This window comes from Drosophila takahashii, chromosome X, assembly GCF_030179915.1.
Source record: "Drosophila takahashii strain IR98-3 E-12201 chromosome X, DtakHiC1v2, whole genome shotgun sequence".
Lineage (NCBI taxonomy): Eukaryota > Metazoa > Arthropoda > Insecta > Diptera > Drosophilidae > Drosophila > Drosophila takahashii.
Window position 1 is genome coordinate 1,833,148 of NC_091683.1, and position 17,846 is coordinate 1,850,993.

The following is a 17,846-nucleotide window of genomic DNA, read 5'->3' on the forward strand; positions in this document are numbered from 1 at the left end:
GCAAGCAGTTTATTTTTTAAGCTTAGTAACGGGTACCTGATAGTCGAGGTGCTTGATTATAGCGTTCCCTCTTGTTTTTTTCCATTCAAATTGTTGCTCGTTAAAAAGACAATTGACACAATTGATAGAGAAAGAATAATAAATGATTTGGGAAAGTTTTTTGGTCGTAAAATGTGGTGTTACTGAGAAAGCCATTAATTAGACCAACTCCCATCGCAATGGCAGTTTTCACCGTGTGTCTTTAAATAAGTCCAGTCACTAATTATCCTCAGGACACTCGACGCTGCTGACTGGCGACTATTTACGGAGCCACTTACGACCGCAGTCCAAGTGCTCAAGGTCGAAGTCTGATCCTCCACCACCGATATCCGCTTTCAGTTATTTTTATGACAAGTCTTAAGGGCAAGTTACGAGGAATGGGAATGGGAATGAGAATGGGCCTTGTGGTATCTTGATTTCCTCTCTTCTCTTGTTGCTTTCATTGTTATTAATATTTCATTTCCTTTCGGGCGGCGGTGGCTTCCACAACAAACCACCCACCATCTCTCCCACTCACGCACTCTGAACAATTGCGTTTTATTATACCCAATTCCCCCGCCTATAGCCCCTCTTTCCCGAAAAATCCCCATTTTGGCCCGAAATGGCGTCGTAGCCTAAGCAAAGAACAACAACAAAACATCGCATACTTTTTGGGGCATTTTGTGTGTTATATCAAGTTACGAATTTCAAGGTCAAAGAGCCAGCTGTTGGCTGCTTTTCTGCCTTTTTCAGCTTTCTCGCACGCACCCCAAAAATAAAAGTTCAAAATTTGGAGGAGTGCGGTGATTTATAAGGACAACGAAATTTACATTATTAAAATTTAACGATTAAGCAGCTCGTCAATTAAGTGGAAAGCAAAGGAAATGTACCAAAACATAAAGAGGAAACTATTAAGTAGCAAAACGCTTTGGAGATCAAAATTCTCTCAGCAAGTGATGGATGAATGTTTAATGCCTGCCATTAAATATTAAAGGCTACTTTGCTGGTACTTCCAAGAGTTAAGCCCTTGGGGGTAAATAAATTACCAAAGTTTCTGGAGTAAAATTCTTGGAAGAGAGGCAGGCAAACATTTCGTCACTGGTTAGGATGTATGGAGATACAAAGAAGAATCGACGTGTGCCCAATGCAAGATAAGCGTGTGACCGCAGGCACCCCAGCTTTAATCATAGAAATAAGTTGATATATAATATATCAGCATATCAGAATATATTCTTAAATCAGAGGAGACATAAAAAATACCCAGAAAAGTCGGACCCTTTAATTAAGTTTCCAGCGTCAGCTGGCATTAGGGGCAAAAGGTATTTTCTGGCTATTAAGGCACCACCTGCTGGGCGTCGCTTGCGTTTTATTTGAGCCGCCTTTGCTTCTTCGCTTTGCCTGATTTTTTTTGTTGTTGTTCTTGGCTTGGGACTGAGCACTGCAGGGGCTCATTGTGGCGCAAGTTTTTGGCGTAAATCGATGCGGCAGCCACAGCAACCATACAGTAGAAGGCAGCACACCACTCCATCGAACACAAGCCTGCACTTGTGGATAACATTTTGTACCTTTCTCTTTCCTACCCAACCCTAAAACCTGCACAACCCCAACCCGATCCCCGCTTTTTTGAGTGTCACTTTGAATTGCGAGCGGCTTTGACACGTGGCAAGTTAAATTGAAATGCCGCCGACATCGCTGTACACATCTATTAGGCCAAAAAGGAGAAAGTACCGGCTAAAAATGAGGGGAGGGGTTTGAATGGGGAAGGCGGAAAGGAGAAAGGGGACCCCGCCCGAGGCGGCACTTAGCAATGGCAACTGTTCAAGCAAAGCGAAATGTCAGCAGCTGTCTCAATGCACCGAAAAAAAAATCTACTAGCGCATAATCACTACAATTTGTACTTCATTTTCCTAAAACTTAAAATCATTCATTATCAACAATGATCAACTTTACGTTATGTGGTATCAATTTGGCATTAGAATAATCAGATGAATCATAACCTTTTATTGCATAAAAAAGTAATAATATGAATTTCAGGAAAGCTTAATGATTAATTTCCGAGAGGTGGATTTGCCAAAAGGCAAGCACTATAAATCTACTCAAATCGAATCTAAAAATCTGTTATATTTGGAACAAACACGAATCCTCAGTTTTAATTTAGATTCTGGTGATTCCGTAAATGCTACATTAAAATGTAAATGATTTCTGTCGGCGTAGCTGAAGGTTGGAGGTGTCCTGTTCTAGTCTAACCCATTTTATTCCTCTTTCAAGATTTTGGTGGGGTCACATTTTTGCTCCCCCCTCAGCGGACCTCTTGATTTGCAATGTTTTGGATGTATTGGATGAGGCGAATGGGGCGGATGAGGGGGTGGCGTCTTGGCTCTAGTCAGGATGATAACCGCAGGAGCCGCGTCGCATCCGCCATTGTGTCGCAATTGCAATCGCTGTTGCTGTTGCTGTTGCAGCTATACAATTGTTACAACTGCAGTTTGCGAAAAGTCGCTAAAAGCCGGGCCAAAAGAGCAAAAGCAAAAGCAAATTCAATAAAGTCCGCCAGTGGCGGCGGCGGCGGCATTTCGGCATTTTCGTGCGGCATTTGTCAGTTGCCAAATGGCTAACATGTCCTTCATGTCTCCTGCTCCTCTTCCTCCTTCCCTTTCCCTTTTGGCCAATTAAACGAGGCACCCCACGGGGGGCAGCTGACTGGTTGGCAGTATGGCAGGCTGGCAGGCCAAACGAGGACGCACATTAGAGCCCGGTCAAAAGGAGCAGCAGGAGGAGGAGGAGCAGGAGCAGGGGATGGCCCAAAAGGATTTATGCAGTGCGGCACACACACACATCCAGAGTGGGTCATCAGTTAGCCAACAACCAACAACCAACAGCCAACAACCAGAAGGAGAGGGCGTGCGAATGCGAATGTCAGTGCGTGTCTGCGAGTGTCCTCAATATTTATTGGGAGAACCATAAATAAATAAGCCATAAAACGCTAACGAACGAGGCGAAGCCAAGAACGAGCCACGAACGTCAGCCAAGTGCAGGGCATCTCGATCGGATCTAATCCAAACGAATCCAAATCGATAGCAAATGTTCTACACACCCAAAAAAAACTTGATTTGAAACGATGATCGATTTTACGTTATGTGGTATCAATTTAATATGCTCGAAATGTAAACAACGGCCCAGTTCGAATTTCGAATATAGAACGCTATCTCGCTCTATTTCTTCCTCTCTTTTTTCGAAGACAGAGAATCTCCGAGGGAGAGAAATCGTTGCCAAAAGTTTACCATGCGCATATCGATTTGACCGCAACGTGTTTTTTTTTTGTGAGCATTTGGAAATAAAAGTTCTTAACTTAAGAACGCAAAAATTCTTAATAACAACGAATAAGAACGAAAAAAGTTCAATTAAAAAAGAATTCTTATTTTAAAAATTGTGTTCAATAACGTTTGTTCTCAAATTATACGTTCTTTATTTTTCCTTGTGCAGTCTCAATAATCTTGGACATTGACGCACTATGTTTGGTCTCTCTAAAATCACTTTTGACGAGTTTATGATGTTAAAATTTAAATAAATTTCCCAGCACTACATACTATAGCCATTGGGAGCTTTCAACCCTCTTATGCAACGTTTGCAAGACTGCTGCTGCTGGGCTGGGCATCAATTATGAAATGTCAACGGGCAAAAGTGCATTAATTAAGCCCACCCCTGCGAAAAGCACCAACCCCTCGGGAACCATGCGGCCGCCCACGCAAATTGCATAAAAGGTTGCCCCCCTCTTTTGGGGAAAGGTTAGCTCTTCGAAAGAGAGGAGGAGGCCAGGTAAAATAAAGGCGCTTGATTGATGGACTGCAGATTGAGTCACCGATCGATCGATGCAGCATAATCGATTAACCCCCGACCGCAAGATTCAAATTAAAATGCAAAATTGAAATGCAGCAGAGGCGAAGCACACAGGCGGACAATCGAGGCTAGTTGCAGACCAAATTACAGGACTGCACAGGTTTTGGGCAATCATTTACAATACACAATTGCTCAACTAACTAGCCTGACTAACTAGATCGGAAATCTATTGACCCACTTAAAGTTACTGACGAAATAACACGAAAACCACATAGTCAAAACACTGAACACCAATTGAAATCACTTTAAAACGTGCCTAAAAGTATGCAATGGAAAAAGAAAGTCGGTTTTTGGAAATACAAATATATTGTTGCATACTTTTAGACATCTTTACAATAAATATAAAAAAAGGAGGAGTTATTAGAAAGGATTAGGTGTTTAATGAAAAAAAAAGTCCGGCTTTTTGAAAACAAATAAATTGTTGCATACTTTTGGACAGCTTTATAATAATTGTGCAAATAGTGCGAGCTATAAGAAAGGATTTACTCACATGGTTGAAAACCTTTTTAGCTTTCAACCGCCATTTTAAGGAAGTAAGAAAGAACACCCTCATAAATTCAATCACCGTTGAACAATATACATATTTTATATGTTTTTTTTTGCATTATAGATTATGCTGGCAGACTGTACCTCCTCCTCCTGTACATTCCACCCACAATCTGGCATTCAGGGCTGTCCAAACTTTCCGAGACTCTTCCCCCGAAGTCCTCCAACTGGATGCCAGTAATGTATCTGCAACATCTTTCTCCAGTCGCTGTTGGTACGTTGTTCTTGTTGCATAATTGTGTATGCAAGGCTTCGGCATTATTCGCTCTTTTTTGTTTTAAGGGAGGCGGAGGCCCCTCCCCATCTACCCAACGCAACTCCACCCTAAAAGCCAACTTAAGTTTGAGTTTTACAGTTTTCGAGCTTAGGAGAACAGGGCCAAAAGGAATGGGAGGGGTGGGCGGACTTGGCTGGGCATGTTTAACGGCTTGTTGGCCACTTTACGCCCCGTTTATACGATGTACGCAGCCCGCGGCAACAGCACAGAAAACAGCAAATAGAAAATAGAAAACAGAAACAGAACAGCAAAATAGGAACGAACGAACTATAAAATAAAATACAAAAATACAAGCGAGATTTTGTTGTGTTTGTGTGTTAATTAAGGGTGTTCCAGAAAGCACACGAAATCCTTGCGATCAAGTGCAGCAATGCAACCGCCGAAATGGAATTTTAAATAAGGGACTAATTTTTAATAAATATTTTATAGCGAAAAAATACCCTGAGGGGCATCCTTACTATTCTTAGAAGCGCGTTTTAACGTAAGCCAAAAATTGCTACGGGATTTTTTAGGCTGTTTCAAGTTCTTTTCTGCCATTTTGTTGTGTTTTTTAATGATTATCGTAATGTGAAAGAAAATTTTTATCGGATCATTCATTAAAAAGTTATCAGCAAATAATGGAATGCAAGCTGCAAGCAGTGCAAGCAGTTGATTTACTTGCATAACTTTAGCACTCCTTTTAGCTTTCAAACATATTTTTAATTTCTTGAAACGATAAACCTTCATTTGATTAATCTACACTAAAAACAAAAAATGGGGAGGGGCTTTATTAAAAGTTCGCTTTAGCAATTCAGCAGGTGAAAATGAAATACAAGTTCCGAAATGTCCGGACAGATGTCAGGAACACGTCCATCTGCCTGCTTTTCGCGTGGGGGGCGTGGCAGGCGGAAAATCAAAGACCGCATCGGTGGCAGGTGAAATGCGAATGCGACTGCAAATGCGAAATGTTTTAAATGCCATGCAGCTGGGAGCCCGAGCCCATTGAAAGTACAAGCACTCCTGGCCGTATATGAATACCTGTATACTATATAGTATATATGCTATAAAGTATGTACATAGTTGTACTATAGTGTATACAACACAGGTGCACAAACATTCATCCTTATTTGTATTTATTTGCAGGGGCTCCACGGCAAGCAACGCGCCAGCAAGTTGGCAAGTGCTCTAGAGAAACCGCAGCGAAAACGCAAACGCAAACGCGCATCGCGACAAATGAGTTACGGAAAGAGGTGATGGATGTTAAATATATGCTATATATTTATACATATCATGTGGGGATCCACGGGGATAAATTTGCGCCAATCTGGTTGAAAAATGAAAGGAAATTGGGTATTCAAAAAGTATGAAACAAAAAATTTGTTCTGAAGTCGCCCCCCCACAACCAAGATCTTCATCCGTTACTGGTCCATATATTATTATTATAAATCGAAAAATTAAAGGAAATGTGGTATTCAAAAAGTATGAAACAAAAAATTTGTTCTGAAATTGCCCCCCAATACCAAAATCTGGATGCGCCACTGGTCCATATATTATTATATTATAAATCGGGTGAAAAATTAAAGGAAATGTGGTATTCAAAAAGTATGTAACAATGAGATCTCCCCCTGTTGGGAAGATTCGCCACTGGTACATCTATATTATATTTTTCACCCTTCCAGCAGCAGCGGTCAAGCATCAAGGGGGCCCCTTAGCTCCATCTCCATTGGGAAATCGATCAATCAACGAGTCAAACTCCCCAACTTTTCCCGCTTAACTTTTTTTTCCCCCCAGCAGGTGGCTCTCAACTCTTTGTCTAGACATCTGTCAGGACATTCCTCTTTAATAGCTCTCTGCTTGTTGGATGTTGCAAGGGGGCAACTCAACCCCTGACCCCTGACAATGGCGATGGCGTCATCGGGGCGCCGCCTACCAACAGCTGTTCTGTGGTGGTGGAGCTTTCCTAGCCATATGATTTGTTTTTGGACTGGCACAAAGCTCGTCCTGGCACATGGCCAGTGGAAGGACCTCTAGGCAAAAGGACTAAAGCTCTGCGGCGTTGCAGCTAAAAAGCTTTCGAATAATGCCGGTAGTTAAACGCAGAAACTTCGACTCAAAAACTCTCTCTCTGGTTTTTTCCTTGCCCAAAACTTTTGTTGCAGCTAAATGTAACATTATGTCATAGGCATCAACTTATCGGGCAGCAAATGAGCCAAAATTATGCTTACGATGATGATGGTGAATGCCCGTCATGTCCTTGTCAGTGTCCTTGTCCTTGTCGCCCTGTCAGTCGGCAACAAATTTTTGGGGTGTGTCTTTACCACGGGGAAACATAATCCATAAAATTTAATAAAGAATGTGTATGACATGTATATGCGTAAATTAGTAGAGAGATTTTTTAAGCAACCAACACTTAATTAACAACAATTTCAGTAATCAGTATTCAAACTAAAAAATGGTCTCTCTTTAAACATAGTAAAGAACAAAAAAAAAATTTTTTTTGTAGGTTGATTACTTAGCTTTAAGAATAATTTTTTTAGCAGATAAAAAATGTGTAGTTTTAGATTCATGCTATTCATGCTAAAAAATGTTCTCTCTTTAAGCATAGTATACAACCTACCCAAATTAAAATTCTTTTTTTGTAGGTTGTATACTGAGCCTTAAGAACAATTTTTTTTAACAGAAAAAAATGCGCAGTTTCAGAAATAATTGCATTAGCTTGACTACTCACCGCTAAATGTGATTCTCGAATGCATATTCCAGGCTTAGCTGATGAGTGCAACGTTTTCAGTACGGCTTTAGCTCAGCTTTCACGTTGTTATCCCAGCGGGAGTCCTTAAATATCATTCAGGCATTTCCTTTGAGGTTGCCCCAGCCTCAGCGGGTGTAAAGATGCTAGGGATAGTGCGCTTGGCAGAAAACTTTCGGCTATTCAGATTCAGATTCCCTTCCTCACCTTCCTGTGAGCTTAGCACTTGGCGGAATCCGCTTAAATGCCATTTCCGGTAGGGCACGGCACGGCAAGAGTGTTGCATTCTTTTTGTCGCCATTTTCGAAAGGACGAAAGGACATTGGACACTGGAACTGTACGGAAAAACAGCCGCAGGGCGTTATGGGAATGGAAAAGGGGAATGGGATTTCCTCGAATGGCGACAACTGAGTACTGAGAACTGAGGCTAAATTGAGTTGAATTTACTGTGGGACAAGTGCAGCTGCCACAGTTGCTTTTGTTAGGCGGACCCGCCTGCCACGCCCCCAAACCCCAAAGAACACCCCCGCCTGGGGGGCTAGCTGCATTGCAGTTGCCATATATTCATTGCACCATCCTCTGCCGCTGCCTTTTCCCCTAAGTATCTCCTGCATTCGTTGACCAAATTTTATTTCTTTGAAAGGCAAGTGGAAGGGAAGGGACAACCCCAGGGGCTGGCTGCTCTGAAGCTTAAATATCAACACTTGACACTCACCATTGTCCGGCACTTGGCCAACGGATTTTCTTTGTTCGGCGACCAGCGAGGATTTTTTGGTTGCTTCTTGCTGACCAGCTCCTAATCGCTCCATCCTGACATGTTAATTGGGTGAACAAGAGGCTCCAAAGTTTGAATGGGGACCAGGAAAGCAGTCCAAGCTAGTCGCTCCTGGGGAAACCCATATGTGCACACGTGTATATCTGTAATGAAGGGTTTATTATTGGTTTTAAATCAATTTACATTTAAATTTGGGGCCCAAGGATATTTTTGTAAAGGGAAGTAGGTTTGCTTTTCTTCACATAATACGTTTTCCAAAATTGCACTTCTAAAGTATACGTATAACTCGACCAATTTGGTTCCGATTTAAACTTCTGGTATTATCCAATGATCTGCAACAAAATTTGTAAATGTTAATTTTTTTCAAAACTTCGTTGGCTTGCCAAAGGGAGCGCTTCTAGAGCCCCTAGTTCAGACATTAAATCTGGCCCTTTTCCAGACCACATTTTAAATTTAAATGAAGCTTTAAACTTAAATCCCACTTTAAATTTACTAAGAGACGAGAAAACGGCCGTAAATTTATTAAAAAACTGCCTTGTAACGGAGTTCTATTATGATCGATAAGACAAGTCACGGAATGTGGGGGAGCGGAAGTGTAGAAGAGTCAAGGAATGCGAATGCAATTTTAACATACCCCCTACATGGGGTTTTTTACTCTGGTTGTGTTGCATTTTTTGTTGGGAGCCACGCAACAAGAATGGGGCAAGGCAACAACAAAGCACAGCCAGAAAGAGAAGAGCCGAGCTAAGAACGAAGAACGAGAACTGGCTCACTTTTTTCCCCCGTTTCGCTGTGCGACCCATTTATGCTCGCCTGTCCAAATTGGAGCACTTATTTGTACAAAAAATGCACGACGTGCAAAAGAGGCGGCTGTGTGGAACACCTAACGGTGGAAATGAATACTACTTATTGATATGGGTTATCTGGTAACTGGTAACTTACCCGGCATTCCTTGCACATTCAAAACGAAACCTGTTCAATTTTGCGCGAATTTGTGGCACTTGCGAAGGTTAAAGCTTTCTTTTTCTCGGTAGTAAAGTTTAGCGGAGACACGAACCGGGCGCCAACGCTACTCCGCTATCCTGCTATCTCACTCTATCTCACCCCGCTGCATGGGAGGAAAGGGACAACTATAGCTGCTCCATCCACTATATTTCTTGCGAATTTGGGTCGTTGGCCACCTGGCGAAGGCTGGGCGCCTGTTAAACCGTCTAGGGCAAGTTCCTAGAATGTTCATTCCAATAAGCCCGCTGCAACATGGCGCGCTGGGCAAAGCGCTCCAAGCCAACACGGCTCCAAAACTCGTAGAATTCACCCGAACGAAGCAGGCCAACAGCGGCGCCCGGCAGCGGCGAGAGTGGCGCCCAACATGTTGCGGCGACATCGCGTCATGCGCGTCGCGAATTCAGCAGGCAAACAGGGATGGCAATAGGTTGGCGATGGATGGTTTATGCAGGGGGCGGATGCACGGGGGGCAATCCTGGACGCCAGTCTCACGGTCTCCAGTTCACATATGGCCAACTCGAAAACGGCGGACGGCTAACACACACACACACACACACACACACGCGTGGGCGACAGGAGCGCCGGGAGCGGTCCACAGTGGAGCGGAACGCCGGCTGGTGCAGCGGATGTGCGGATGTGCGCGAGCGTTAACACTTTCGCTTTCTTGTTCCAACCTGGCGCTGGCCGCTAACCAGGCGCCCAGAGAGCAGCAGCAGCAGGTCGGGCAGCCAAGCAGGGTAAGCGGGAGAACGGGACAACTATAGTGAGCAGCTATCTTCATCCCGCTCTCACTCCCGCTCGTTCACCGTTCACTACTTTCCCGCTCTCTGGGAGAGGCAAGTGCACGCGTGGGCGTGCGCTCTCTCTCTCTTCGGCTCTCTCCCCCACACTAACTCTATCTCTCTCTTGTAATCTTAGGGTGGCCATGAGATGGCAATGTCCTTGTATAAAAAACAGTTTTGGGGCACAGGCGCTCATCGAAATGCAGGCAGCAGACTCTCTTTCGGTGTGCTGCGAAAAAAATACGAAAAGTGTGCGTTGGAGCAGCAGCAGCAGCTATTTTCTCTCTCGCTCTGCCCCCAGTTTCGCAACATGTTGCCCGGCAACATTTTCTGGCACCCCTCTCTTCGTTGAGCTCGAACACAGTGAAACCTCGAATTATAAAGAGAAATCCATTAGGTCGGTTTCTCACTTTCTAGTGTTTGATATTATTATCTGGTCATTATTAAATCATGTTTATGTTTTACTTTGATTTTAAATTAATGGTTTCAGCATGAACGTTTATCAAGTGATCGAGTTGAAAATTTAAAAAGTGTTAATTTCTAGCTTCGTCTTGGATGGAAATTATAATTGACTTGAAACTTAAAAATTGATTGCTCTGAAAATTATCGATATTTTCGATATTTCGACAATATTGATTCGATACAATCGATGTTTCACAATATCGAGAAATAGCAAACTGTCGATATTTTTTAAGCTCTAGTCATAACCAACATCTCAAGTTGAAAAAAAAGAAATAGATATTTCCAAAACCATAATAAAATAAATTAATAAATAAATAAATGGTTTTAGCATTAACGTTTACCAAATGATAGAATTGAATACAACATTTAAAAAGTGTTAATCAATAGCTTCGATTTGACTGGACAACTTTTTTAAAAATTGTTTTATATAATCTCTTGTTGGAAAAAAGAAAATAGATATTTCCCACATATGTATAAAAATCGTCACAGATTCTTTGTATCTATTGAGTACTGTGCCCCCTTTGCTATAGACCTCGCACAGTTGCCCTTCGCCAGTTGGCACTGTACTCGCTCTGCGCCGGGAGTTTCGACTGGGTTACCCCTCCGCATCCAATGGAGCCTGTGCTGGGGCTGCTGCGAGCCTGTTCAAAAATCGACTGACTGAAGGCCCCTGAAATCGTCGCACGGGGCCTCTGTAGTGGAAACTCATCAAATGCTCCTTCTTTGCAATTAATCCACCATGGAGGAGGCGCCCCCTTTGTCTTTTTTCTCCTGGCCAGGCCAGGCCAATTAGTGCAAAATGCCCCACTCCCACTCACTGACCACAAAACACACAGGGGCGGCGACGCCTTCTTCATTAGCTGCGAATTCATTTCGACCTACGATTTTCGCAGCGCATATCCTTCTATCCTATTACGCTAACATCTTCTTAATTAAAAAGCTGACAACGCCGTCTCCGGCTGCCACGCCCCCCGCCCCCGAATGTCGTTGGCAGATTTTTAATTGCTTAATTGGAACTGCGTGAAAATCCCCGTTGAGAATGCCCAGAACAGGCCGCAAAAAAGGGAAGCCTGTTGCTGGGCAATTAAAACGCAGCAGAAAAAAAGGGGTAAGAGGAGGTGTTCTCAAGGTTGTCCGTATAACTTGTCCGTATGCCACCACGCCCTAGATACGCCTCAAACCCGGCATGGGGAACAGGAGCCCAGTAAGCGGCAGGACAAGGAACGCCGAGAGATGCTGGTGACGCAGGACATGAGATGCAGGATGCGGACGCGGATGCGCAGGATGATGATGATGATGCAAGATGCTTGGCTTGGCCCAGAGCCCCGGGGCAAAAAAGCTTAGACGAAAAGCTCCAGGGGAGAAAGCTCACCACCCAGCTCAATGGATCCGAGTCCTGACTCAGGATGAACTTCCCCGTCTGAGATTACGCATAAGTATGATATCATACCTAATCAAGGTTTTCTAACATCGTTGTTCATAATAAAATTGTCTTCTAATTTGGTTTATAAGGTCTTAAAAATAAAAGTAGGTTGAAAATCAAGAATATTTGAACAGAAACCATGAAATCTGCTTCATATTAGTTTCTACTTACCTTTCAAGGATCACAAATCACACCATGCCCAGATATTTTAAATATGTGAAGATCGTCGAATAACCTCCTTTGCTAACAAAATAATCATGAATCCTCTGAATGTCCAGAAGTTTTTTCTTGATTTTAAATCTTGACTTCTTCATCTTAAAAACGGCGCCTTTTTTCTTGATTTTACTCTTGATCTTGCCTTTTCTTAACACTCCTTGTAAATAATTTTGAATCCAGATAAAAAGGCCTCTTCTTGATTTAATTCTTGACTTTTCATAACCATTTCTTGTAAATAATTTCGAAACCAGATAAAAATAAACAAAAAATTAAGAAAACCGAATTAAAATAAGACAAAAAAGGACATAATTCTTAAAGATATATAAATTATGGGAATATTAATTTGGAAACGATATTATTAATTAAAATTAAAGTATAAACACCTGGAATTCTTTATAAACGTAGTTTTCTCCAACCCAAATCCAAATCCAAAATCTAAATCGACTTCAATGCTTCATAAGTTTTATTTTGAATGGTCGCTCTCTTGGGGAGCCACTCATAATTTGTATTTACGTACAGGGTTAGAAGGAAACCCGGAGTCGTCGCTTTCCATCCAATACGATCCGATCCGATTCTATATCCTCGATGATCCTCCGGTCGTATTCGCTCCCGTGGTCCAAGTACGCTTTTAATTTTGTATAATTGTTGCCTTGTTGTTCTTTTTGGTTAGTCATAGTTCCATATAATACGATATTACATAGTATATAGTAAAGTATATTATGTATAATGCATGGTGTATATGTGTATATAAATTTAGTTAACATTAATTCACCAAATACTCAATGTCTCTCCATCCTCTTTTGCTTCGTGTCGTCTTCGAAAAGATCATTAAAATAACGATCTTGATCTTGACACACTTTTCGTTAGTCCATCATCATCTTTTTATATCGATACAGTTACGCTCATGTTCAAATATATATAAAAATTCAGTTGCCACAATTTGTTGTAATTAAAACGAGATAGATTGTTTGTGGGGTGCATGGGGATTGGAATGGGGATGGGAATTTAGGGGCAATTAGTCTTTGGCACGTTTAAATCGATGATAATCGTCGATAAAGCTGATATGTAACCGGTAGCTTCCTCGCTTTGTGCAAATGTGGAAAGGGAACCGGAGTGGGAGGCGGATTTGATTTGTTACAAATTATCCCTATGGAAAGCAATAGAATAACTTGTTCTTACAAAAGCTTTATAAGGTTTAGGAATGAATTACAGAACAGCAGAAGCTGGGATACCAAATTTCTGTGGATCTTTCACTGGGCCTTCAAGTTTTTGGGGGGGATTGAGGCTTTAGGATATATATCTGATCGTAAAGCTACTGGCGTGCGGTTCGTATTCACAATTCGGTAATTCGGTAATTCAGTTATTCGGTAACAACAATTCGAGAGAGCTATGGTCAATGGCTAAGTCTATATGGTAAAACTCTTGGCTAAAACATTCGCTGATTCGTTTATCTTTTTTTTGGCATCTTTGTGCACACTCTAATGCAATCAATGGAATCTAATATGCTTAGTTTGCTTTCGTTTAGTTTTAGTTTAATTCAATTCAATTCAACAAACAATGCGCTAAGGTTGTAACGTTTGCTAATTATATATCATTTTTTTTTGTAGGTTTTTTTCTCTAAATTTTGCGTATTTTGATAAATTTGTAATACATATATGTATAAGGCCGCTTGGGGCAACTGCTATGAGAATGCTAAAATACCTTTCAACAGATGGATAGCCGGGATCGAGAGATTGATAGATTGGGGGATAGTTAGACTACGGATAATTGAAGCAAAACCTTCTCATTCTTCTTGCACTCTCTAAAATCTGGGGTCCTCTTCGATACGTTTTCATTTCTTTGTGTCTTTTTCTTGTCATTTGTCGTCTAAATTCATTAAAAACTCACTCGGCAATCTCAAAAGCACAATTCTTGTTCTTGTTCTTGCATTTGTATGGGCTGTGTGGTATGTTTGGAGTCTTAGATGGTAGTCGTTAGAATAAAGTTAGAATATAAATCGAAGGTACAAACGATATATAAAATATATCCAGTAAAGTTACGGGTTACGAGTTACGGGTTACGTAAAAAAGATCGCATAACAACTTAGAAGTACGAGGGCACAGCAATCGAGTGTGTAAACTATGTATGTACAGCTCAAGCGGAGCAGGTGAATGGCGAGGGACAGGGTCAAATACAGGCTGTTGCCTAAACTAAACATAAACGTAATAAATAAATAAATAAATAATATTTGGAAATGTAGAAATGTGGAAATAAAGATGCAAGATGCAGTAGGGGAGCAGTGCAAACGGAACGTAACGGAACGGAAACGGAAAAACAGAAAACAGAAAAAACAAACGAAAAATGTGAAATGCACGCCAACTCGGATGCTTTAAGGGGGCGCTTACTTCGCCGCTGCGGAGGCGGAAACGGAACCGGGCGTGGCCGACAGCGCCATCTTGGAGAGCGTGGCCAAGGAACGTTTCGGGAATGTGTTGTTGCCGTCCGAGGGGTCCGAGAACAGTTTCCGGAAGCTGCAAGATACACAAGGATTTTGCAGTGTTTATAAAGAGAGCTTTTTTTGGGTAAAATCTATATAGATCAGGGTGCACCCCTGATATACATAGATTTTAGAAGGTGTGGTGCTATCCTTACAACTTGCGTATTCCCGACTCGGAGCTCTTCTTCCAGGGCGCATCGTCCGGTTCGTAGGGCAGCGGTCCCTGCACAGGCGCATCGTGACCAGGCGGCCTGTAAAAATTCCAATTAATGTTATTGTATTTACTTTGTTAATTACTAAAATAGATAGGCAATAAGCTAGTCCTAAAAAATATAAATTAAAGATAACAACCAAAACATTTTCGCAAAGGATAATAACATCTAAGGAATAATTAAATTCCCTAACATAAACAAACATTAAAAACTATATATCGAGTTTATTCAGTTTGAATATGACGATTACTTGTAATATATTAAATATATAATACCCAATATATTATTTATTTATTTAAAATATATAATATCCAATATGTAGTTTACATTTTTCAATGCTAAAAATTATACTTGAAAACCCTATCGTTTTTTTGTGGTGTAAAAAAATAAATAATTAAAATACATCAATCCAAATCCCTCGCTTTGTTTGACTTCAATTATTCCTATGATCGCCCAATGATATTTAAATACCTGTTGACCTTGCAAACAAAAAAAAGCACGCAAAAAGAGACAAACAAATGATGAATCACCAGTTAATGAAATGTTTGCATCATAAGGTCTATTTAAATATTGTTAGCACTTGTTACCCCGTAAAAACAAAAAAAAGGTAAAGGTGACTCAGGTAAATGCCTTGGCATTAATCATTTCGCTTTTGCTTAAAGTTAACTTATAGATTTAGCTCTGAATTTAATAGAGGCTTGAATTCACTCACGTTTCTCCGGCTGCTGGCGGCTCCAACTCGTCCACGGGAGCCTCCACATCCACCTCCTCCTCGTCGTCATCGTTGTCCGCCACATGACCGTGGTCTTCCTCCTCGTCGCTGTCGTCGGAGCTGGAGAAGTTGCGCTGCCGCTTGGCCTTGGCCTTGGGCGGCTTCAGCTCGGCCAGCTGCTCGTTGAGCCCGTCGATGGTGGTCAGCAGCTCGTCCCGTTCGCTGATCAGCTCCTTGAGCTCGCGCGTCGTGTAGCGCGGCCGATTCGGGTCGTTTTGGCCATCATCGTAGGAGGCCACCAGATCCTCGTTCTCCTTTTCGGCCAGGCCCAAGCGCTTGCGCAGCTGGTTGATCTCGCGGCTCTGGTCCTGCAGTTGGGCCAGAAAGTCGGCGCGCTCCTCGCACAGCGTCTTCACCTGGGCCTGCATCAGCTTGTGGCGCCTCCGAGTGTCCCGCTCCGAGGCCTTTAGGCGTTCCGCTTGGATAGTGAGCTGAGGTTAAGGAACAAGAAGGGGAGAGTAGATAAGAATTGGTAAAAAGGGATGTATCTTACTCCGATCACTAGGATTTTAGGTATAGGTATTCTTAAAACTTTATATTTTCAATACAAATTATTAAGAAAAAAGTATCTAGCTATAAAAAGAGGGCTGTATCTTTGGTTCTAATGCTCCGATCATTAGGATTTTTGGTATAGGTATTCTTAAAACTGTATATTACAAGGCAAATTATTAAACAAAATAAATATCTAGCTATACAAGGGCTGTATCTCGGGTTCTATCGCTCCAATCACTAGGATTTTTGGTATAGGTATTCTTAAAACTTTATACTTTCAATACGAATTATTAAAAAAAAAAAGTAACTAGCTATAACTAGCTGTATCTTCGGTTCTAATGCTCCAAACACTAGGATTTTTGGTATAGGTACTCTTAAAACTGTATATTACAAGACAAAATAATAAAAAAAAGTATCTAGCTATAAAAAGGGCTGTATCTTCGGTTCTAGCGCTCCAATCACTAGGATTTTTGGTATAGGTACTCATAAAACTGTAAGGACTTATAGAAGGATAACCTACGTGCTCCAGCTCGCTGTACTTGTCCTGCAGCTCCCGTTCGCGGTGCTTCAGCTCGTCGCGCTGCTTGTATATCTGCTCCTTGAGGCGCTGCAGCACCTGGGTGTCCGAGAGGGCGCCGTGCAGCTCGTGGTTGGTCATGCTGATGATGCTCTCGGTGAGGCTGGCGCCCAGCCCAGAACTCTGGGCCGAGGACGACTGCAGGTCCTGCGTTTGCTTCACCAGCCGCTTGTTCTCGTCCTGCAGCGAGGACACCAGATCGACCAGCTCGTTGGTCTCACTCCGCCACTGCTCCTCGATGAGCTCCAGCTCCTTGTCGAATCGCCGCCGGAACTCGGCCTTCTCCAGCTTCTCGCTCTCCAGCTGGGCCACCTTGTCGCGCAGCTCCTGGATGGTCGCGTTCTCGCGCTCATTCTTGGTGGCCAGCGCCTCGAGGAGCTCCAGCGTGTTGATTATCTTGGGCATCAGCCCGCTGACTGCATCCGTGCCGAAGCGATCCATGATCCGCTCGTACTCCTTGCCAATATCGGAGGCCAGATCGTACACATCCACCACGCCGATGTCGTCGATGGCGTCCAGGACCATTTCACCCATCTCATTGAGGTGGAAGCCGGGCATCCAGGTGGTCAGTTGGGATTAGATACCTGCTATTCCTAGGGGATGCTGAAGACCCGCTTCAGTTGGCCACTGGTTTTCCACGGGATTTCCAGAGGGGCAGGGGGGTAACTCCGCAGTTCGCAATTTGCACTTTGCAATTTGCCGTTCACACACACACACTTACGCTAGTGTGCGTGGGGTTCAGTTTCGCCTTTGCATTTATCCCGTTGTTATTATTAAGCGCATTTGTTTAACTTTTAAACAACAATCTGCTTTTCGCAATTTTATTTGCAATTTTTTATTTGCGATAGAGGTGGAACATCGATGAAAACATCGATTAAAACATCGATGTTTTTTGCCAGCTCACAAATGTTTCCATAGAGGGCGCCCGTTCCTTAAAACAGTTTCCCCCTTTCGCCAATTTGGCGCCCCTAAATGTTAGATTTCATGGTTTTCTAACAGCAATGTTAAGATACAACGTTTTCTTACATTGGCAGAACTGTTGCGCCTCTGCCAATGTAAGAAAACGTTGTATCTTAACATTCTGTTAAATTGAGAGCGGAGTACTGATGAGTAACGATAAACGATAGGCAGATGAGTTCCCTTCCCGATAAACCAACCTGGCAACCTTGCCTTGGGATCAGTGTTGAGCAA

At 42.5% G+C, this 17,846-nt stretch overlaps 2 protein-coding genes and 1 long non-coding RNA gene across 5 annotated transcripts in view; 1 reads left to right on the top strand and 2 right to left on the bottom strand.

The window, feature by feature from the left end:
• The window catches only part of futsch, a 69,164-nt gene extending 56,926 nt beyond the window's left edge, over positions 1–12,238 (bottom strand). The window contains exons 1-3 of the mRNA XM_070218405.1: positions 12,082–12,238; positions 8,179–8,381; positions 7,446–7,798 (exon numbers count right to left, since the gene is read on the bottom strand). The gene's annotated coding sequence lies outside the window, so the exon portion shown is untranslated. The remainder of the gene's footprint in view (positions 1–7,445; positions 7,799–8,178; positions 8,382–12,081) is intronic.
• A 333-nt stretch (positions 12,239–12,571) lies between these two features.
• Positions 12,572–17,531, bottom strand: Rilpl (Rab interacting lysosomal protein like). 3 transcript variants are annotated; one of them, XM_070218413.1, is made up of 5 exons: positions 16,599–17,531; positions 15,527–16,017; positions 14,758–14,853; positions 14,511–14,636; positions 12,572–14,064 (listed from the first exon to the last, which is right to left on the bottom strand). In XM_070218413.1, the coding sequence occupies exons 1-5, from the start codon at positions 17,211–17,213 to the stop codon at positions 14,010–14,012; spliced, it is 1,383 nt and encodes a 460-aa protein (XP_070074514.1). In that variant the 5' UTR covers positions 17,214–17,531; the 3' UTR covers positions 12,572–14,009. The 3 variants fall into 3 exon arrangements, with proteins under 3 accessions (XP_070074514.1, XP_070074512.1, XP_070074513.1); XM_070218411.1 differs by having other exon boundaries at positions 12,572–14,310; XM_070218412.1 differs by having other exon boundaries at positions 12,572–14,315.
• On the top strand, positions 16,011–16,507 carry LOC138913776 (uncharacterized). The gene is made up of 2 exons (XR_011419617.1): positions 16,011–16,220; positions 16,334–16,507. It is a non-coding gene; the product is annotated as an uncharacterized lncRNA (long non-coding RNA).
• Positions 17,532–17,846: the final 315 nt, after the last annotated feature.